At 41.4% G+C, this 23,488-nt stretch overlaps 2 protein-coding genes and 1 long non-coding RNA gene across 6 annotated transcripts; all 3 read left to right on the top strand.

The window, feature by feature from the left end:
• The first annotated feature begins 6,502 nt into the window (after positions 1 to 6,502).
• Positions 6,503 to 8,362, top strand: LOC121862578. Its single transcript, XR_006088257.1, has 3 exons — positions 6,503 to 6,619; positions 7,038 to 7,239; positions 7,873 to 8,362. It is a non-coding gene; the product is annotated as an uncharacterized LOC121862578 (long non-coding RNA).
• A 4,535-nt stretch (positions 8,363 to 12,897) lies between these two features.
• LOC121862577 (glycine-rich cell wall structural protein 1.8-like) lies at positions 12,898 to 15,142 on the top strand. Of its 2 annotated transcripts, XM_042360890.1 has the most exons (4): positions 12,898 to 12,987; positions 13,172 to 13,577; positions 13,626 to 14,711; positions 15,064 to 15,142. In XM_042360890.1, the coding sequence occupies exons 1-4, from the start codon at positions 12,973 to 12,975 to the stop codon at positions 15,072 to 15,074; spliced, it is 1,518 nt and encodes a 505-aa protein (XP_042216824.1). In that variant the 5' UTR covers positions 12,898 to 12,972; the 3' UTR covers positions 15,075 to 15,142. The 2 variants fall into 2 exon arrangements, with proteins under 2 accessions (XP_042216824.1, XP_042216821.1); XM_042360887.1 differs by having other exon boundaries at positions 13,172 to 14,711.
• Positions 15,143 to 20,111: 4,969 nt separating this feature from the next.
• On the top strand, positions 20,112 to 22,311 carry LOC121862576 (glycine-rich protein DOT1-like). Of its 3 annotated transcripts, none has more exons than XM_042360885.1 (4): positions 20,112 to 20,193; positions 20,455 to 21,163; positions 21,254 to 21,517; positions 22,219 to 22,311. In XM_042360885.1, the coding sequence occupies exons 1-4, from the start codon at positions 20,179 to 20,181 to the stop codon at positions 22,239 to 22,241; spliced, it is 1,011 nt and encodes a 336-aa protein (XP_042216819.1). In that variant the 5' UTR covers positions 20,112 to 20,178; the 3' UTR covers positions 22,242 to 22,311. The 3 variants fall into 3 exon arrangements, with proteins under 3 accessions (XP_042216819.1, XP_042216820.1, XP_042216818.1); XM_042360886.1 differs by having other exon boundaries at positions 20,455 to 21,181; positions 21,290 to 21,517; XM_042360884.1 differs by having other exon boundaries at positions 20,455 to 21,517.
• The last annotated feature ends 1,177 nt before the right edge of the window (positions 22,312 to 23,488 follow it).

Below are 23,488 nucleotides of genomic sequence, written 5' to 3'. Positions count from 1 at the left end.
GTACTGGTTGTGAGTCTGTGAGTACATGTATTGGTTGTGAGTCTGTGAGTACGTGTATTGGTTGTGAGTCAGTGAGTACGTGTATTGGTTGTGAGTCTGTGAGTACGTGTATTGGTTGTGAGTCTGTGAGTACGTGTATTGGTTGTGAGTCTGTGAGTACGTGTATTGATTTGTGAGTCTGTGGTATGTTAGTTTGTGAGTCAGTGAGTACGTGTATTGGTTGTGAGTCTGTGAGTACGTGTATTGGTTGTGAGTCTGTGAGTACGTGTATTGGTTGTGAGTCTGTGAGTACGTGTATTGGTTGTGAGTCTGTGAGTACGTGTATTGGTTGTGAGTCTGTGAGTACGTGTATTGGTTGTGAGTCTGTGAGTACGTGTATTGGTTGTGAGTCTGTGAGTACATGTATTGGTTGTGAGTCTGTGAGTACGTGTATTGGTTGTGAGTCTGTGAGTACGTGTACTGGTTGTGAGTCGAACAAGTTATGAGTCGAATGAGATTAATTCAGTTTGTGTGTTTCTGTACCTTTTATCGATCTCCTGTTTATTCAGTGTCCTCTCTCTCTCTCTCTCTCTCTCTCTCTCTCTCTCCTTTCGTAACTGTTCCAATCTTGGTGAGTCTTCTAAAAATCCTCTTCTAAAAACCTTTCATCAAAATAAAATAAACTTAGTCTTTATTATTTGAAAGTTTTGGCGCTTTTTTATTAATCTTCAACATTTCACTTATGAATGACATTTTATAAGATCCCGTTGCATGAAGGTATATCACGGTGTGTTTGTATAATCATTGTTGTTTTGGTCAATTTAGTGCCTAGCGGGAGTCTGACAGGGGTTACAATATTTACTCCTCAGCCGTTTTCTGTTGATGTTAAGATATTGTTTTAATGTCTCGTTAGTGAACACACGGTGGGTAAAACATAACTTTATACTTTTATCCTCTTCACTACTGATCGTGCTCGTTAGCCACTTGGTCGATGGGTTACGTCTCTGTTACGCACTGTTGGCAAGTACTGGGCATGTACCGGCTCCTGAATGTATCAGAACCTGCTCCAGTGTTGGTCAAGTCTGGTCTTGAAAGAGCTCACACTCGGTGCCTTCACCACACTCTCTGGCAGATTGTTCCAACATATGAAGTTGTTTGGACTAGACCATCTGGACAGTTCCCTTCGATATCATCAATATGTTACCTTCCATTTACCTGTTGTAATCACTGGTGAAGAGTCAGTAGAGTCAGTATTAAAGGTACACAAGAAGTAACATAAACAAATGTTTATGGGTTAAGTTTTCAACCCCGAAAGATTTTTCTCCATTTATTAGAAAAATAAACTATTGCACAATAACTAAGATATCACCGTAAATAACGCTATGAGCTGTGGGCATTAATAAGGATGAAACATATGTGTAACGAGCTTCGTGAACACACGTTTGACATGGGTGAGAGACAGGTACAGACTGGCTAGAAGCCGGCAACTTAATTGCCGACCCATTCTTTCAAGCAGCGGGAGAGGTCAGTGGAAAAAGAGTCACATGTACAGTTGCTAAAATGTGTTCCTACACCTCTTGCGGCAACCCGTGTCTCCAAACCGCAACGTCACAGTAGTAGTATCACCATTTACTGTATGAATGAATGGCGTATTGGTTGTGTAACGACGGGCGTGATTGGTGGATAGGTTTGCTTTAAGCCATATAGGTTGATCACTTGGAGACACAGGTTACCACATAGGGTATAGGAACACATTTTCGTAACTATAATTGTGACTACTCACGGCTCATGGTCTAGTTACCGTGGGTGATGGAATAATATAAACATAATGTATGTAGCCCACATTTACTACTGTCTGTGTGGCAGGGGTTAATACATCAATACCGACATATCCGCCTAAACGATGAATTACGGAAGCATTTATCTCCAACACACTGCCAAAGTGAGAGTTCTTGAACACATACACACCCTACAGACTGATGATAACATCTAAACTGATTCATCTCTTAACACTGCCTGTGGGAGGGCTGGAAGCACCGTCATTGTGACTCAACCTAATGGTAATACAATTGAGAAAGGAGTAACAATTAACAACTGGGCATCCACTCTACAAACTGAATTATTTGCCATACTCACAGCCGTTAAACTTATTGAAACTTCTATCACTGACAGTCTCATCATCACTGATTCTCCATCCTCATTACTTGCCCTTAACACCCTCAACTTAAGTTTATACGCGCTTGTCTCTGAAGGTAGACACAAATATGCGTACCTTGTTGATGGGGATGTCAAGATCCCCTCTCTCATAGGCCTGGAAGAACATGAAAGTTGATGCCCTCGCCAAACTCGCGTCTAACAAAGACAACGTTGAATGCAACTTTTGCCTGTAAAACAAAAAATAAATAAAAATAAATTAAACTGTAATTAGGAAAGAATTTGTTGATGAATTTGAAGCCAGCAGACGAAGTGCAAACAGACAATAGTCAATCCATTATTTACCATGAAGAGATGTATCATGTGAAACATGTACAGTATATGGAGTAAATAACGGGAACACTAGATTACAAGATGGTGTAACCGCTAGACTAAGGTTTAGGATGCAAGGACTTCTGGCACTATATCCCTCAAGCAGATGTGAACAAGACTACTGTAATAATGTGTGGTCAGACATATGGCCACACACTCGAACACGACGTCCTTGACAGTGTGAAAATTAGGAACAGATCCAAGCACACTGTGTGTAAAATAGCACAACACTTTATCTCTAATGGCAAGATAGCCGACATAGTAGGAATGTATCCACTTATTTGCACTCATTAGCTATATCATTTTACATGTATAGAACCAAACACACAATGTCCTTGAATACTTCTCACGCAAATGTGAATAACAGAGTGTGCAGCCAGACATACTGCCTCACACTGCTGTACTCACGCAAATGTTAATAACAAAGTGTGCAGCCAGACATACTGCCTCACGCTGCTGTACTCACGCAGGTGTTAATAACAAAGTGTGTGGCCAGACATACTGCCTCACACTGCTGTACTCACGCAGGTGTTAATAACAAAGTGTGTGGCCAGACGTACTGCCTCACACTCCTGTACTCACGCAGGTGTTAATAACAGTGTGCGGCCAGACATACTACCTCACACTCCTGTACTCACGCAGGTGTGAATAAGTTACCCCCATGTATAGAATTAAACAAAGAATGTATCTGAAATACTGTATAACATTCAATGCCATAATATCCTGACCACGGAGATAAGTTATACTGACCCTTTGTGAACTCTACTCTGTAATACTTTTGCGCTACTGCTCATCTGCTGAGTATGGAGTGCACAATAAACTAGCTGATGTAAGTGGCAAAAGTAAAAATAATTAAATTCTCTGCCCTGAATAAAATAGTCTGGCATTAGTCCAATAAAATACTAAAAGTAGCTTCCCGTAGTGAAGGCGTTAAACAACAAACAACACGGTATTACAAGCAACAGAACCCACTATGCTACAACTCCTGAAGGTGCTGAACATAGAGAGCGAATAATGGACTCGAAGAGGAATAACATAACAACTTGCTGTTCTCTGACATTCGGTAAGCTTTCCTCACCAATGCTTGTTTATCAAGCTCATCACTTCATCAGCTATCATTTTACCGTACGAATACACCAGAGGATTTCATCTTTCTTACTTGACAGACGATACAAGTAAACTCTGATTTCTTGGGCTGCTAAGAAGAATACCGTAGGGCAGATGTTGGGTCCCATTCAGTTTGTCATATGTATTATTGACTTAACTAATTGTGTATGTCTCCCAATAAACATTCACTATAACAAACATCCTTATACGTACTAATAATTTCAAATGGATCTAGACAATTTCCAGAAGGTCAATAAACGTGATTACTGTTCCTTTCACACATCAACAACTATAAGGTATTGACTAATGGTAACAGCACGAGAAGAACCACACAAATATGATATGAAAAGTAACAACAAAAAAGATGAAATGAATATGGTAGCTGAGTGTTGTTCTGACTCGATGATGAATGAACATGATACTCTTTCGCTATTTTAACGTTAACTTATCATGGTATAATATTTATCTCCGTACCTATCCCTCTTACACCCAGCGACGAGTGTTGGTGATCCATTACAACACTTAAACACCCAGCCACCCCAGTGTTACTCGGAGCGGGACATAAATAGAAAATTACGTTGCTGGAGTAATAATTCAAAGTCACCATCATTGTAAGACTCGCCTCCTTATGACGACACACAACACAGTCTGTTGTTTACCTTCCCGGTGTGGTTTAACTTATATGTTTACCTGTTTGTCTGTTTGTTAATGTGTCAATTGAACACGATCAACAAGAAAGTCTCTCTGCTTACTTTTATAGGGGTAGGTAGGTAGGTAGGTAGGTAGGTAGGTAGGTAGGTAGGTAGGTACCTGTACATAAATACATACATACATACATACATACATACATACATACATATATACATACAAGTATATACATAAAAACATACATTTTCATTATATACATGCGTGTATACCCGAAAGAAGGAAGGGAGGAAGGAAGATCTAATGCTTTAATTACAATGTAAGCAATAGGTTAGGTTAGGTTAGGTTAGGTTAGGCTAGGTTAGGTTAGGTTAGGTTAGGTTAAATTAATTAGGTTAAATCAGATAAGATTAGTTTAGGTTTTCGTCAGGGTATTTAATAATCAGGATGAAATAAGTACCGATAATAATTAGATTACTGGAACACACAGGCAGACAGACATACAGACAGGCAGACAGACACACAGACAGACATACAGACATACAGACAGACAGACAGACATACAGACACACAGACATACAAACAGACAGACAGACAGACAGACATACAGACAGACAGACAGACATACAGACACACAGACATACAAACAGACAGACAGACAGACAGACATACAGACAGACAGACAGACAGACAGACACACAGCAGGCAGACAGACATACAGACACACAGACAGACAGACATACAGACAAGACACACAGACAGACATACAGACAGACACACAGACAGACACACACATAAGCAGACAGACATACAGACACACAGACACATACACAGACACACAGAGACAGACATACAGAGACACACAGGCAGATAGACATACAGACACACAGACAGACATGCAGACACACAGACAGACAGACATACAGACAGACACACAGACAGACATACAGACACACAGAGACAGACACATATGACACAGACACACAGACATGTGACAGACACACAGACAGACATACAGACACACAGACAGACATACAGACACACAGACAGACATATACAGACAGACACACAGACAGACAGACAGACACACACAGACAGACATACAGACACACAGATAAACAGACAGGCAGACAGACAAACACACAGAGACAGACATACAGACACACAGAGACAGACATACAGACACACAGACAGACATACAGACACACAGACAGACATACAGACACACAGACAGACATACAGACACACAGACAGACATACAGACACACAGACAGACATACAGACACACAGACAGACATACAGACACACAGACAGACAGACAGACAGACAGACATACAGACAGACATACAGACACACAGACAGACAGACTAACAGAAAGAAAGACAGACAGACAGACCACAGTAGTGAAGTAAACAGTAAAAACTAAAATAATAACTATAAACATCACAAATACAGAGATGTTGTCAGCGGTCATAACAACACTAAGACAACAGATGGCTAAATAGTGTGTGTGTGTGTGTGTGTGTGTGTGTGTGTGTGTGTGTGTGTGTGTGTGTGTGACTGAGAACAAACACACATCCATCTTTATGTAAAATGTTGTAACTTACTGTTTTTTTGTGCTCATCAGGTTAAAGATTTGGCCTCAGGTGGTAAAAGTGAGTGTGGGAATTATTTTGTTTTTTATGATTATTTTTATATGACTAAATATTTGATGAACCTGTAAACAGACTGCTAGTAGTTCATGTGAGTATAGTCATACGAACATAGATATGAAAACACACATACACACACACACACACACACGGGTATTTCATTTTCTCTCTCTCTCTCTCTCTCTCTCTCTCTCTCTCTCTCTCTCTCTCTCAATTAATAAGTGGTAGAAAATCATTATTAACACCGCCACAGATAATGGTAAAGACAGAACTAAATACTATAACACCTTTGGTAATATTGACCAAGGAGAGACTGTATTGGTCAACTCTTGTTACTAAAAGCGTATACACTAGTGAACGAGATGACGATTGTGTGACTCTACAGTGATATATATCTTTCAGAATTACACCATAACAAACAGCACTGTCACATATGCTGTCACCTGACGGCCTTGTGCGAGTTATTTGTTCATAATGATGCTGCTTACAGTGTTCTATATCTGCCTCGGTCTAGCAGGAAATACCATCCCCCCCCCTCCCTCTCCTCTCTGCCACTCCCTACCTCCCTGTCTCTGGTATATAAACACTGGAGGAGGAACCCATAGTAGAATACTCACTTGAGAGCCCTAGTCAGTAGCACCACAGTAGCAGGGGTTCCTCCGTCATCAGTCAGTCCAAGTCTCGTCATCAGCATCATGAAAGCCTTTAACGTGAGTACACACTATGTGGGGTGTATTACTCTCTCTCTCTCTCTCTCTCTCTCTCTCTCTCTCTCATCAGAATGTCTCCTTTCACTGATATCCAGATTTCTTTCAATATCTTCTTTAATCATTACGGTTTAAGTTTATTTTAATGTCCGTAAGACAAGTAAACTTCATTTGAATATTATATTAAAAAGAACAACTTGAAACTTGTATTTGTAATTTGCGTTTATTACGATATAGTGTTCATTACTTCATTCAATATTATAGTATTTAGCTCAAATAAATAATTTTCTGGCCTTCTAGATTTACATTAAATAACAAAAAATAGGTAAAATCTTCTTCTTGAAAGTTAATAATAAATTAGTACAACCTAACCTAACCTAACCTAACCTAACCTAACCTCCGTGCATTTTTTCTTCTTCAGTTCTTGATAATCTTGATCGTGGCCTGCCTGATGGCCACCACCCTGGCCACTCCTAACCCTGATCCCAGCCGCCATGGACGTAGCCATGGACATGGTGGTGGTGGACGTAGCCATGGTGGTGGTGGACGTAGCCATGGTGGTGGTGGACGTAGCCATGGTGGTGGTGGAGGTGGACATGGCCGTAAGGGATATGGCCGCTAAGGTAAGCTACATTAACCATCCTCATCCAATTTTCTATGGTACCATTGTATCCCATTTTCTATAATATATTTTGTAATGGGAAACTTTAGTATTCTGACAAATATTATTTATACGTGAACATAGTTACATTAAAATCAATATTGACCCAAATACTACCATATATACTTATCCACACACTATGTATATAAGTGTATACCCGAATAATGATATAGTAAACACGTTATTAGCCTTGCATACTTTACTAACAGGTTAATTAGATGTTATATGGATATTACCTGTAAAAAAAATCAACACGTTCTTTACATGTCATGATACCTGTTGTATTTTCCAAGTTAGTTAAATCATACAAAAGGGTGATGTATATTGCTATTGTATTTGATTGATTATATTTGGATTAGTACTCTCTCTCTCTCTCTCTCTCTCTCTCTCTCTCTCTTTCTCTCTCTCTCTCTCTCTCTCCCCTTGTCTGTCCGTCTCTATTAGTATATAAAAAAAAATTACTCAAATATTTCTTACATCTATAAGTATTATTATATCATATAATAATACGATAAAGTATAATTTTAGTCATATATTTTTCCTATATTATCATTCTTTTTTTATTACAATTTTTTCTTAATATTTTTTTTTCCAGGAGTTGTTTAAACGTGAAGTAGGAAGAGATATTGAAGAGGTTTCCCGTCTTCTCATCTGTCTTCCTCTGTCTAGAAATAATGAAGGAACAGTGTCTTCCGTCCTGTCTACACCAGTCTGGAAAGGTCTCTTGTCTTCCCAGTTGTCTACGCACCCTTTAAACGATAAACTCACCTAAAATACTTTAATTATCTCTTAATGTAAACAAACTTCCATAAAAATTAAAAAAAACTAATTAAATAACTTCATTAATCTAGAAATTATATAAAAGTAATAGTTTTTTGGCTGATGAAAAGTATAAATAGAAATTATATTATTATTATTATTTTCAAATTATTATTTTTTTTAATTATTATATTTTTGTGAGAATATAAGGTCATACAAGGTTTGTTTACTGTTTACTTCGCTATTGTTTACTTGTTTATTTGTTTACTTATTCGTGAAGAAGAGGAAGAAGACTAGGAGGTTCTTCAATAAAGTTGAGAGTTTGACCAATGTCTTTGTCTTATTTCCATGTTATGATGATGAACTGAGACGTTTTAATATCATTTGTTTATCCATTTAATTTTCTATTTTTATCTATTTGTCAATTTCTTTATCTATTTTATCTATCTGTCTATTTCTTTGTCTATTTTATCTATTTGTCTATTTCTTTATCTATTTTTCGATTTGTCAATTTCTTTGTCTATTTTTCTATTTGTCTATTTCTTTGTCTATTTTATCTATTTGTCTATTTCTTTATCTATTTTTCCATTTGTCTATTTAGTTGTCTATCAATTCATCTCTTTATTTACATATTGGCGACAACAGCATCGTCACTCAATTACAACGTGGAATATTATTATACCTGATGATTTACATTATAACTTCCCTAAGGTTATTGGTTAGGTTAGGTTAAGTTAGGTTAGGTTAGGTTAGGTTAGGTTAGGTTAGGTTAGGTTAGGTTAGGTTAGGTTAGGTGTGTTGTCTCAATGCTCAGTAAAGCCTCAGTACTCAGGAAGACTAAGCGATCATTAAACCTAACCTAACCCAAACTGACCTACCCTAACCTAACCTAACTTAACCTGACCTAACCTAACCCAACTTAACCTGACCTAACCTAACCCAACTTAACCTGACCTAACCTAACCCAACTTAACCTGACCTAACTTAACATGAGATCCAATTCCATTACTCCCTTATTTATTGTTGATATTAATGAAACTTTATGACACAAATCAACAAAACAGTTAATTGATCCACTCTTGAGATACCTGGAGTCGTCATTATCAACCTGTCGTGCTATAACTGGATGAGTCAGTTGGAGAGAGTTTGTATGACCACTTTATGTACTTGAAGGTTAAGTGGATAAGAAACTGGAACAAGACACCATTGTTATTCGCTAAGTAGTTAAGTGAATATAAGAAAGGAATTATTGACGCAGAGACTAGCACGATTATGTTACAGTCTATCAGCTGAGGTCATGGTAATGGTTAGGTTAGATTAGGTTAGGTTAGGCTAGGTTAGGTTAGGTTAGGTTAGGTTAGATTGGGTTAGGTTAGTTTAAGTTAGATTAGGTTAGGTTAGGTTAGGTTAGGTTAGATCAGATAAGATTAGTGTAGGTTAGGTTAGGTTTGCGTCAGGGTATTTAATCATCAGGTGAAATGAGTACCGACAACAATTAGATTACAGGAACTGTGTGAGTGTGTTATTGAGTGTGTGACTTACGCACTCACTAGATGGGACCATGGGACTTAAGAGAACTGTAATAAAATAAGAAGACCGGATATGAGGTGTGGTGCCGTATAGCTAAACAAAAACCAAAAGAAATAAACATTAATTTACTATAAAATGATAACAACATAAATGTATATAATATAAATTTATATGTACACAAACAAGTAATTTTTACCCAACAATGAGACCAAAACAACCGCTTGGTTCGTTCGATAGTTGGAACTGTTCTATTTGCACACGTAAGAATCATAGTTCACAGACTGACGTATTGTACCAGCTTTTATCACTCTTGAACGTCATAAGTAACTGCCGAACTGATTAACAATTGATGGAATGACACTTTTTGTAAACCGTTGACACCACACAACGAGAGACAGTCCCCAGCCAGGCCCCAACACGGGTCACCAGGACAGCCACCTCTGCCCCAGCACACTCGTTAACTGCAAAATCCAGTCAACTCAACTTAATATCGAGCAACAACTTAAATACCACACTGCAGACATTACTCTTTAGTAACGTTGCCAGACAAAATACAGCGAGAACACTCTCCCTCCCTACACGATTATCGAGGACGGCGAAGGCTGCAGCGAATCCAGGTAAAAAAGTCACAGGTAAAAAAGTCACAGGTAAAAAAGTCACAGGTAAAAAAGTCACAGGTAAAAAATTCACAGAAAAAAAGAAAAGTTAACTATCGAATTCTCACATTTTTTAAGGTTAATATGTCAATCAGTTTCAGTAAAGGAATGTGCAGAACTGATGGTAACCTAACCTAACCTAACCTAATCTAACCTAACCTTTATTACCGGCCACCATAAATTAATTGTGACTTTTTTTCCTGTGACTTTTTTTCCTAGCCAAAATTGTGACTTTTTTCTGTGACTTTTTTTCCTGTGACTTTATTACCGGCCACCGCTGCAGCTGCTGCGTGACTCGTGCCAGCAACACTCACACACTTCTCACCTAAACTCAGAGACCAACTCAAACCTAACCAGAAACACTAACTAAGCACAAATGAAACACAACCAAACCAACGAAGAATCAAAGTTGCTACTCGTCCTGACAGGAACACACACGCACATACAGACAGACATACAGAAAGAAAGACAGACAGATGGACCAAAAGTATCACACCACCTATCCACCCTCCCCTCTGCTATTTCTAGCGGAATATAAGATGAATAATATTTATAAATATTAACAAGATGGCTGAATGGTGTGTGTGTGTGTGTGTGTGTGTGTGGGTGTGTGTGTGTGTGTTTGCACACAGCATGGTGAAATGCATCTAGTGTGGCATCATTATGTCAGTGCTCCCTCTCGCCTTCAGCTGCCGCCGCTGGCTAGCCCTCGTGGCGAACAAGGAAGCAACTTGCATAAGTCTTCCCCTGCCAGTACACAGCCTCTTCACCATCAAGACTCCTGCTGTGCCTCCTCGTGGCAACACACGGTAACTGGGAGCCTCGTGGGCCCAGGCTAGACTTGCAGGGGATCTCGGAGTAGCAGTGGGCCCCAGAGGGAAGGCGCATAGACCCACAGGCGAGTGGACACGTCCTGGCACCTACCAACCATTGCCCTTCTGCCATGTGGATTAACCTTGGTAGGTATAAGGCTACAGGAAACAAAACCCGAATGAAAAATCTGTGGTGGAGCCCCGCATCAGGCAGACATGCATACAGAGCTCCAACAAGACCCCCAACGGAGGTATAGGCAGAAGAGGTGACCAGTGACCACCATGGGAACCCAACGACTACACCGGTGGGCGAAGGCAATGCCTGATGGACAGGCTACTAAGGCGATACCCAACAAACTGGACTATTGGCAGTCCATTGCAACTCTCCCTCTCCCCAGTGTGTGTGTGTGTGTGTGTGTGTGTGCGCCAGGACAAAGACAATAAACACCGCTCTGTTGCTGAGTCTCACCTGTACCTTAGAGCTCGTCCCGTTAGCCCCCTTGGACAGTCTCTGCCACCAGGGGGGAGAATAATGACTTGGGTTCGTACTGAATAGGCGGCAGCACTAAATGGGATCACACTGGAGAGTGCTTGGGAAACCCTGCACTAGATCTTCAAAGATTCCTAAGTCAAGTTTTCCTCCTACATTTAATTAAAACAATACCAGTAATTACGATAAAGATGCAGAGTAATTCCCGATACCATTTTAACCACCGTACCTATATTGTTCCTAAACTTCTTTATATACGAGGTCCCTCTACTCCTTACCCACCACTAGAGAGGCAATGTAAGATTATTTTTTTCATGTACATTTATTAATAGTTATTATTTTGTTTGCAGTTAGTTATAATGATAGTTGGTAGCGAGAAAGCAGCCATGACGCAACCCTTCCCTGTCAGGTCCTGCCATCTTTGTTTGCGAGACCGTAGGCGGAACTACATGCGCAGGAGACACAATACTTGAGTTGGGCGAGAACTTTCTTAATCATTAACCTTTTATCAACATTCTCACATCCTCAGCTGGGGAAAAAAATTAACGTAAGGTTTTTTTTTTTTTTTTTTTTTAATTCGGGAACACAGATTGCTACAGTTTACAGCCTTCTGTTCCCAAGAGAAGACAAATGAATCTGGGAACTTGGCTTTATACTTCCGTAGTGAGAGGCGCCGCTGTCATTCTCCCGCGGCTGCTGACTGGAGTGTGTGTGTCTGCTGTGAGAACTCGACTTAGTGCTGACGATGATACGATCAGAACAATTACTGCCACCTGAACCATAGTTTCTTGTTTATCATAATCTGCCTGAGTCTGAAAAGTTCCTCCAGCGAGAAAAATATAAAGGATATAACACTCTTACAGAATCCTCACTGCAGCTGATCGACTTAACCTATGGGATGAATCATGGGTGTCATCCAGCTTCGACGATCATCTTGTTGGTGCGATTTTTACCATCTTAGTTAAATGATGGGTTTAAGTTAGGTTAGGTTAGGTCATGTTAGGTTAGGTTAGATCAGGTCAGGTTAGGTTAGGTCAGGTCAGGTTAGGTTAGGTTAGGTTAGGTTAGGTCAGGTTAGGTAAAATCGCGTAAAACAAATGCTCGTATAAATGGGATGTAATCGATTCAAGGTGTGGAAGTTACACCATGCCTCCATAGGTGTTTAGTTAGATAATAAAACTAACATACTACTTAAAGAAAATCCGGAACGAAGACAGTTATGACGGAGGTTCACATGGCGGCCACATCTCAGATCTCCTTTCTCCTGTAGTGTTTGTGGGGAGGCGGTGTGGGGGTAGAGAAAGGACCCCCCCAAATATATCATTACCTGAGACAACACCTGGGAATCTTAGAGCAAAGGCCGAGTGTTATGGTCTGGTATATAAGTGACTGTGAAGGCCAATATCTATACAGTCAACCCTCAGCTTCCGTCACCATCACACACCACCATGGCACCATCCATTGTAAGTAAACCATATCTTGTCATCCAATAATTAGTTAAACTTACATGAACAAATAGTTACCTGTTCGAGTAGCAGATTAGTTAAACCAAAAATTCCTTTAACATGTCGAGGATTTTTCTTGGTTATTATTATTATTATTATTATTATTATTATTATTATTATTATTATTATTACTTTTTTACAGAAATTGGCTGCTTGTATATTCGTCTTCCTAGTGGTCACGACCCTGGGCCATCCTATGCCTGATTTGGGCCATGGTTTTGAAGAAGGCCAGATTGATAGACATGGCCATAGTAGTGTGCATGACTATGAACGTCTTAGGGCAGAGTATGGCATTAATGAAGGCTATGGTCGCTTGGATATGGGGCGTATTAAGGCCGATTATGGTATAAAAGACGACCATGGCGATTGGGAGGACCATGGTAGTTTGGGGGGCCATGTTGTTAAAGATGGCAATGGTATAAGGCAAGATCAGAGCCATGGTATAAGGGAAGATCATGGCCATGGTATAAAGGAAGATCATGGCCATGGCATAAGGAAAAATCCTGACCATGGTATTAGGGAAGGTCATGACCATAGTATTAGGGAAGGTCATGGCCATGGTAGAAGGAAAAATCCTGTCCATGGTATTAGGGAAGGTCATGGCCATGGTATTAGGGAAGGTCAAGGCCATGGTATTAGACACAAACATACCCATGGTATTAAGGAAGACCATGGCCATGATGAAAGACATAATCATGGGGTTGATGATAGTCATGGTAGTATGGTTAAATCCGATACTACGGACGATCATGGTAGCGGAAAAGATCACAGAGAAGGGGAGAAGGAACATGGTAATGGTAATGGTGAACAAGCTGAAGAAAGACAAGGATTTGGGTATGATTATGGTATTGGGTATGGTGGTATGTATGGTTATGGGGGTGGATATGGTGGATATGGGTATGGCAATGGTGTCGGGTATGGTTACGGTCGTGTAAATGGTTATGGTGATGGTGGCTATGAATATGGTGGTCTGTATGGTGGTTATGGTCATGGGAATAATTATGGTGGTGTATATGGCTATGGTGGTGGTTATGGGTATGGTGGTTATGGTGATGGAAATGTTTATGGTGGGAGCCCTGGTTATGGCAACACGTATGGCTATGGTGGTGGTTATGGGTATGGTGGTCTGTATGGTGGTTATGGTAATGGTAACGCCTATGGTAATACATATGGATATAGTGATGGATATGGCCTTACTGGAGCATATGGCCTCAATGGTGGCCTTGACCATGAAGCAATTGACCACGGAGGATCAGGTCAAGTTGGTGATTATGGCCATTCAGGAGCATATGATGAGAGTCGTGTCCTTGGCCATGAGGTAGTTGGTCACGGAGAGTTTGGCCATGATGGACATAGCTATACAGGAGCGGCATATGGCCATAGCGGTGGACATGGCCAAGGAGCAACCGGCCATGAAGAATCAAGTGGCGGTAGTGGATATGACCAAACAGGGACATATGGCCAGAGTATCGGCCTTAACCATGGAACAATTGGACACGGAGGATTTGGCCATGGTGGAGGATATGGCCAAACAGGAAACTACGGGTACGGTGTTGGACTGAGCCGCGGCGAAACAGACCCGAGAGTTCATGGATATCTTCACAACTGTGGGTTCGCTTGTGGGATCGGCTTCTCCCCGGATGTGTTTGTGTCACTCAGCTCCTTCGACCAGACAATATACAGTAAGCTTCTAATTCTTTTTATAATAATTTTACTGAATTTTAAATCATACAGAAAAAAATTTCTTAAATTCAATTCATAAAAGTCTTAGTCGTATTATTTTCCAGGTCAAATAAAAAACTTTAATAATATTTTTTTTCCTTAACTTCAATTCATAATAGTCTTCAACGAATTATTTTTCAATTAATTTTCAAGTAAAAAAAAATAGTTTGTTATATTATTTTTCCTTATTTTAAGATCATTAAGGTCCATATTATTTTCGATATTTCATATAATAAGAAACATGTCCTGTTATTGTTTTCATTTTTCAAGGCAAAAACTGAAAGTTTCACCCATATTATTTCTCTATTTCAGATCATGGTTAAAGCCGTTAGCAGCTATTGTCCAAAGAAGCCAAATTATTGTGTGTACCTAAATAAAGTAGTTTTGTAAATGGAATTTTATTGTCACTCGAAAAAATAACCTCACATACTAGACGGTGTGTGTGTGTGTGTATACACACATGGTGTTGTAACGCGTCTAGTGTGGAAACATTAAGATAGTGTTCAGGTATAAGCACTGCTTGCTTCCTCTCATTTCAGTTACCGCAGCAGGCTAGCCCTCGTGGTGAACAGGGAAGCAACTTGCACAAGTCTTCCCCTGCCAGTACACAGCCTCTTCACCATCAAGACTCCTGCTGTGCCTCCTTGTGGCAACACACAGTAACTGGGAGCCTCGTAGGCCCAGGCTAAACCAGCAGGGGATACAGGAGTAGCAGTGGGCCCCAGAAGGACGGCGCATAGGCCCACTGGCATGTGGACACGTTCTGGCGCCTACCAACCATTGCCCCGCTGACTTACAGATTAACCTTGGCAGGTATAAGGCTACGGGAGTAAACCCCAAACGAAAAATCTGCTGTGGAGTCCCACATCAGGCAGACATGCTTACAGAGCTCCAACAAGACCCCAACGGCGGTATAGGCGGAAGAGGTGGCCAACATGGAAACCCAACGACTACACCGGCGGACGAAGGCAATGCATGATGGACAGGCTACTAAGGCGAACCCCAACAAACTGGGCTATCGGCAGTCCATTGCAACTCTGCCTCTCCCCAGTCGTTGCAACACTTGCACCACTGGATCAGGAAAAGGGAGAGCCAAGATGTGTGGTTGCAGCCTGCGCTCCTGCCTCACCACATAAATCAACTTGCGCGTAGCCATCATCCAGTTCATCATTCCTCTCATCATCATCAAAACCCCTATATCTCAAAAAGTCTTATGGCGACGGACGAGTAGCGACAGGGACAGGCAGAGATGACTGCTGGGGGTTTCTGGTCATAACTCTGCACATGAGCGACACAGATAAGATGGTCGTTTATGCACTGGGATCTAGGCAGCAGTGCAATCCGGTCCTGTCTGTGAGACTGAGCAGCCCTTTTGAGGAGCACTCTGCTCACCCCACATGGGGAGGGAGATAGAAAAGGTGCCCTAAAGAACCAACCTGACTGGGCAACCGCACCCAGTAAGGTCCTCCTTATGCGGTCGAAAACGCAATTATAAAAACAGATCCAAACAAAAACATACTATACAACCTCTTATGGTCGCTGCATGGAATGTCAGAACCCTTCTGGATACTGGCACAAATGAGCATCCTGATAGAAGAACCGCCTTTGTGGCAAAAGAGCTGGCTAGGTATAACATCGACATAGCAGCCATTAGTAAGCCTGCTGAGGAGAGAAACCGCATTTATGGAGTTGGCTTTGCCATCCGCCAATGCATCCCACACGGGCGAACTGAAATGCCTATCGAGATCATCGAGAGCTTCATGATGCTTCGAGTCCCACTGAATCACTCACATCATGCCTTTTTCATGAGTGCACATGCCCCAACACTGGATGCACAGAATAACATCAAGTTGGCTTTTTACTCCGACCTCAACAAAGTGCTAACCTCTATCCCCAAAGAAGATAAGGTTGTGCTCCTTGGTGACTTTAATGCTGACATTTGGCAGGGAACCATAGGGAGAAATTGTCTAGGCAAGTGTAATCCCAACGGCCTACTCCTCCTCAACAAGTGTGCTGCACATAACCTCACTATCACCAATAACTTGTTTAGGCAGACCGACAAGTTCAAGGGATCATGGCAACACCTACGATCCAAACACTGGCATTTTATTGACTATATCATTGTCAGAGAAAGAGATCGTCGAGATATCCTCATCATCCGACCAATGAGTGACCCAGACCACAGTGACACTGATCATCGGCTCGTCAAAGCCAAGCTCTCATTTTACATCGCCGGAAAACAGCGAAGGCATCAAGCCTGCAGAAGAGGTTATAACAATAAGCGTCTGGAGGATCGAACAGTACACATGCTTTCAGAGAGCAGCTCGAACATGGGCTGATAAACAACCAGACAACAAACAACTCAAATCCCAGTGCCGAATGGGATATTCTCGACACTGTCATGACAAAAACCTGCAGAGACCCTCGGCCAGATCAAAATAATACACCAGGACTGGTTTGATGAAATGAACCGGCAATCAATGTACTCGTCAATGATAAATGTGCTGCTTTAACTGACTGACAGAATAACCCTCAGTCTCGGGCCAAACTGATACCTTACGCAAGAAGAAACTAGTACCCCAGCGCGAACTTCGCAAACTAAAGAATGACTGGTTTAAAAATAAAGCAATGAAGCAAAAACTTGCAGATCAGCACAAGATGCACGATTTTTTAAATTCCACTAAAACTTTTATGGGCCACTCACTCACGGCGCAGCCCCCCTCCGCTCATTCGACGGTAACTCCCTAATTAAAGACGAAAAAGGCATCCGTCAGCTCAGGAAAGAGCACTACCATTCACTGCTCAACCGAAACACCGATGTGGATGTCCTGACTACCCAGCAGGTCCCTCAGCATCCAGAGCTGACGCACCTCAGTTATCCTCCATCCCTGGATTAGGTAGCTTCTGCCATCAAACAGATGAAGAATAGCAAAGCCTCAGGGCCTGATGGAATCTCAGCCGAGGTGTATGAAGCAGGAGGACCTCTGCTTACCAGCCATCTCCACTCTCTCCTGGAGAATATATGGGAAAAGGAGATCCCCCAAGCTCTTAAAGACGCCTCCATCGTCAATATTTTGAAATAACAAGGGTATGGCCCAGTTACTGATTCTAGCTCCTTTCTCTATTACATTACCGTTAGGCTAAGTCACAATGACAGCCCTTACAGCCCTCCCACAGACAGTGTTAAGAGAGCCGTCAGTGTAGATGGTCCGTGTGATGTTATTTTCTGTTTGTAGGTTATGTATGTGGTCATGATCAACAAAGTACCATCAACACAGCTGAGGGTTGGCGACTGTAGCCCACCACAAGAAAAATTCCCAAGCTCTTACTACCAATCCTCTGATCTTATGATTTCATCCATATCAAGTCCCTGTAACTATGTATAGGGCAACTCTCATCTATTACATCTATAGAGCACAGAGGAACAGCAAGACATTATACAATTGTTGATGATGATGATGATGATGATGATGATGATGATGATGATGATGATGAATGATGATGATGATGATGATGATGAATAATGATGATGATGATGATGATGAATGCAATAACCATGATAATTACAATAAAATATTAAAATTGATAAACAAATAAAAAATCACCAACTTCCCTGCACCCAAAAAAGCAATAAAAAAATACCTTGTCACTCCCACACATTGTTTACACTAATATCTTGTTTGCTGAACATAAAAAAAATGTGTTACCTTAAAGACAATTACAGTGATGATAACTAAGGAGTCCTGACAGTTACAGGTGCTCAAACAGGTGACCTAAGCTTCCCCTCCTTCCACACCTGCGAATTTTGGGTCACTTATCTGTGCTAGATTAGGTTAGGTTAGGTTAGGTTAGGTTAGGTTAGGTTAGGTTAGGTTAGGTTAGGTTAGGTTAGTGTTATGGGAGAGGTAATGGGAAGGTGGGTGTAATAATCACCTAAGTCAAGATACCTGGAAGACACAACACAGGTAAGTTAATAAACTTGGCAGGTAATAAGACTTTACGACAATTAATGACTCTAATTATTTCTATGTAATTAGTGTTATTTTGTTTCATGTTGTTTTCTATAGTCAGTCGAGTCGATACTTTCGTTTGAGAGTCGATTTGCTTCACCCTGATTTGCTCTTCCCTCTCTCTCTCTCCACCACCCTACCTCCCTCCCTCCCTCCCTCCCTCCCTCCTCCCTTTCGTTACCTGGGCTTTTCCATAACAAAATATAAAGACCAAAAACTCTATGTAGATACCTAATCACTATAGACAAATGTATTATTAAAGGAGGAAAAATACACAAAAAATAATTGAATGAAAATTACTACATACTACAAACTACACTCAGATTCCAATTCACACGAACAAGTTGTCACGGTAACTTGTGTCTATTGACCCGTTATAAATACTATGTTGTGTCTAGTCTAACCTAACCTAACCTAACCTAACTAAACAAGAGTATCACGTACAGCAAGAGACAGAAAGTAATACCAGTTTTCGTCTCCACCTCCTCCGCCGACTCAAGTCCCTTGGAGTTCCTGCGCCCTAGCTCCTCAGTGTTTTCTCAACATTCATACTTCCCAAGCTCACCTATGCCTCCCCTACCTGGTCTTCCTCCCTAAATGCCACACATCGTAAACACCTAGAAAAAGTGCAAAAGAGGGCATGCAAGATTATTCTCTCCCCTTCCTACTCCACATATCAGGAAGCGCTCAACACACTGACCCTCTCGGCTCTCTCTGACCATCACCATGACTTCATTTGCAAGTTTAGGGAGAAGCTTCTGCACCATCCTCAACAGTGATTCCTGCTTCCATCTGAGATCCATCGTCCACGAATGGCTGTTCGACACCACAACCACATCCAGCTCATATAATACGATCACGTATTGACCATTATAAGAATAGCCCAGTCTCAACCATTATAAAAATTGTTAACAAATCGTAATTAACCAATGTGTTCACTCCCAGCCAATCTTTCTTTTGTATTGTTACTATTTTGAAATTCCTTATTGTATGGCCTTCTCCCTCTCCTCTGTTATTAAATATCATATTTGGATCACTTACGTTATTTTCATTTTAATTGTTACTCAAGAGATCATTTCCCCAGTTATGTTCTTTCAATAAACCGTTAATTATTATTATTATTATCATTATTACATATTATAAACACACACACACACACACACACACACACACACACACACACACGTACCTGCTGTCCCACTCAACTTTCTCCCCTCTTGTAACATCTCTTGCTATCTTGTCGCCAATAATAATAGGTGGTGATGGTACGAGTTATCAAGATTGTTGCGCTAACTCTGACGTACACTAAGAAATATAGAGAGGCGGGAGGATAGATATACAGTATTTAAGCTTCAGAGGAGACAGCATCCTTACAGTCAGCTGATTGACTCCACCAGACACACATACAACTGTGACCATGACGTCACTTAGTGTTAGTAAACAAACTGCTTCGGGTGTTCCAATAATGTTTATAACGCCTTATATATTTTTTTTTCTTAAGTATATATTAGTCTTATAAAATCAAATGCTAAAGATGGTAATGTATTTTTATATTGATTTTATGTATAAAGATTCTTAGAAATCACTGAAATTCATTACGATATTTTTAATATTTGTTATGGATTTCAGTTTTATAATTTGTTGTAAATTTTAATACAATATCTTTTCAGTAGTTTTTTATTTCTCTTTGCAGATGAAGACTATTTTGTTAATCGTGTCCCTCATGGCCACAACCCTGGGCCACCCTTTCCCTGATTCTGGCCATGGTGGGGGACACAGTCATAGTTCCGGACATGGGGTTACTTCTGGACATGGCCAAGCTGTTGCATTTAGTCATAGTTCTGGACATGGTGGTGGATCTGGCCACAGTGTTGGTAATAGCCATGGTGGTAGCATTGGCCATGGTGTTGGTATTGGCCATAGTGGTAGTATTGGCCATGCTGGTGGTATTGGCCATGGTGGTGGATCTGGCCACAGTGTTAGTAATAGCCATGGTGGTAGCATTGGCCATGGTGGTGGATCTGGCCACAGTGTTGGTATTGGCCATAGTGGTAGTATTGACCATGCTGGTGGTATTGGCCATGGTGGTGGATCTGGCCATGGTGATGGATACAGTTATAGTGTTGGATATGGCTATGGCAGCGGATCTGGCCATGGTGGTGGATACGGTTATGATGGTGGATATGGCCATGGTGGTGGCCGTGGCCATGGTGGTGGCAATGGTCATGGTGGTGGCCATGGAGGTGGATCTGGACATGGTGGTGACTACGGCTATGGTGGTGGATATGGCCATGGTGGTGGATATGGTTATGGTGGTGGATATGGTTATGGTGGTGGATATGGCCTTAGTGGAGGATATGGCTATGGCAGCGGATATGGCCATGATGGTGGATATGGCCAAGGTGGTGGATATGGCCAAGGTGGTGGATATGGCTATGGCAGCGGATCTGGCCATGATGGTGGATATGGCCAAGGTGGTGGATATGGCCAAGGTGGTGGATATGGCTATGGCAGCGGATATGGCCAAGGTGGTGGATATGGCCAAGGTGGTGGATATGGCTATGGCAGCGGATCTGGCCATAGCGGTGGATATGGACATGGCGGTGGATCTTCTTGTGGATTTGCCTGTGGAAGTGGAATAAGTATTGGTGGATTCGGTGGCAGTGGATTTGACGGAGTTGGATTTGGTGGTAGCGGATTCGGCATCGGATTTGGTGGATTCGGTCGCTATGGTAGAGCAGCCCAAGATGGCAAGAGTGAGTTTTATTACTTATATTTTTTTAATCATAAAGACGCTATTACTACTACTACTACTACTACTACCATTACTTTTTTTTTTTAACGTGGCCTCCAGCCTCCCCCAATAGCCACACCTTCGCCGCCATTTATTTACCTTAATATTAAATATCCTAATACATATTACTATTACTACTACCACTATGACTAAATAATAATAATAATAATAATAATAATAATAATAATAATAATAATAATAATAATAATAATAATAATAATAGACCCCTATAATTAAACAGGTAAACATTATAACATCTCACTCACAACTCCCCAAAATATTAACACATAACAACATCAACATTACGAAACACAACATCAACATTTAAACACAACAACATCAACATTACTAAAAACAACATCAACATTTAAACACAACAACATCAACATTACGAAACACAACAACATCAACATTACTAAACACAACATCAACATTACGAAACACAACAACATCAACTATTAAACACAACAACATCAACATTACGAAACACAACAACATCAACATTACTAAAAACAACATCAACATTTAAACACAACAACATCAACATTACTAAACACAACATCAACAATTAAACACAACAACATCAACATTACTAAACTCAACAAAAATCATTCACATCTTTTCAACTTAACAAAACATTAACAAATTCCTATAATATTTCAGAGACGCAGAAAGTGTCATCGTAAAGTGCTGCCAATGAGTAAATCGGGAACTAAATACAAAAATAAATATATTTCGTATACTAAATAAAAAATATCTTCTATAAACTTTGTTCTTTATTAACCCTAAGAATTAAAAAAAAACTGTGTTCTGTTCTCTAAAGGTCTGGTTTTCTAGAGTGTTTAGGTTTAAAGAACATTATATTTGCATCGGGAAGTTTTATTTTTGGTAAATCACTTAAACGATTATAAGAAATGGGTTATTTGTCACTACTCAGAGCAAGTAGTTATTACACCTCGGTGATATAACATGGGGGACAGGCAGGTTTATTTTGGTCTTCTGATAAACACGGTGAAGGTGTCTCGATGATGAGTTTGTGTAGAGAAAGTATGGATGTAAGGGGAGGTTGAAGGAGCAGCAGCAGTGATAAGTTGTTGGAGGTGGTGGTGGTGGTGGTGCTGGTGGTAGTAGTGGTGGTGGTGGTGGTGGTGGTGGTGGTGGTGGTGGGTGTAGTGGTGGTGGTGGTGGTGGGTGGTGGTGGTGGTGGTGGTGGTGGTGGTGGTGGTGGTGGTGGTAGGTAGTGGTGGTGGTGGGTGGTGGGTGGTAGGTGGTGTGGTGGAGCTGGTGGTGGGTGGTGGTGGTGGTAGTGGTGGTGGTAGGTGGGTGGTGGGTGGTGGTGGTGGTGGTGGTGGTGGGTGGTGGTGGTGGTGGTGGTGGTGAGGTGGTGGTGGTGGTGGTGGTGGGTGGTGGTGGTGGTGGTGGTGGTGGTGGTGGTGGTGGTGGGTGGTGGTGGTGGGTGGTGGTGGGTGGTGGTAGGTGGTGGTGGTGGTGGTGGTGGTCAATCTAGTCACTGGGTTAATCCTCCTAAGACAATTAAGAGTTGTTTGCGTCTGACTAACAATGAGTGAAAACAACTGATACAGTGGTCCAGTAACACCTGCCAACTGAGAGATTGGTGATGGGTGGGTGGGTGGAGTGGGTGGGTGGGTGGAAGTGTTAGAGTGGATTGTGGTTAACAGTGATTAGATGGTAGATGGTGGTGTGGTCAATGTAGATAGATTGATGGGTGGTGGGTGGTGAGTGGGGGTGGTGGGGGGTGGTGAGTGGGGGGTGGTGAGTGGGGGTGGTGGTGGGGGGTGGTGAGTGGGAGGGTGGTGAGTGGGAGGTGGTGGTGGGAGGTGGTGAGTGGGGGTGGTGAGTGGGGGTGGTGAGTGGGGGTGGTGAGTGGGGGGGTGGTGGAGGTGGGGGGTGGTGAGTGGGGGGGTGTGGTGGT

Source organism: Homarus americanus, unplaced genomic scaffold, assembly GCF_018991925.1.
Source record: "Homarus americanus isolate GMGI-L3 unplaced genomic scaffold, GMGI_Hamer_2.0 scaffold31037, whole genome shotgun sequence".
In the NCBI taxonomy this organism is placed as follows: domain Eukaryota; kingdom Metazoa; phylum Arthropoda; class Malacostraca; order Decapoda; family Nephropidae; genus Homarus; species Homarus americanus.
This window is presented reverse-complemented; position numbering and strand designations above follow the sequence as displayed.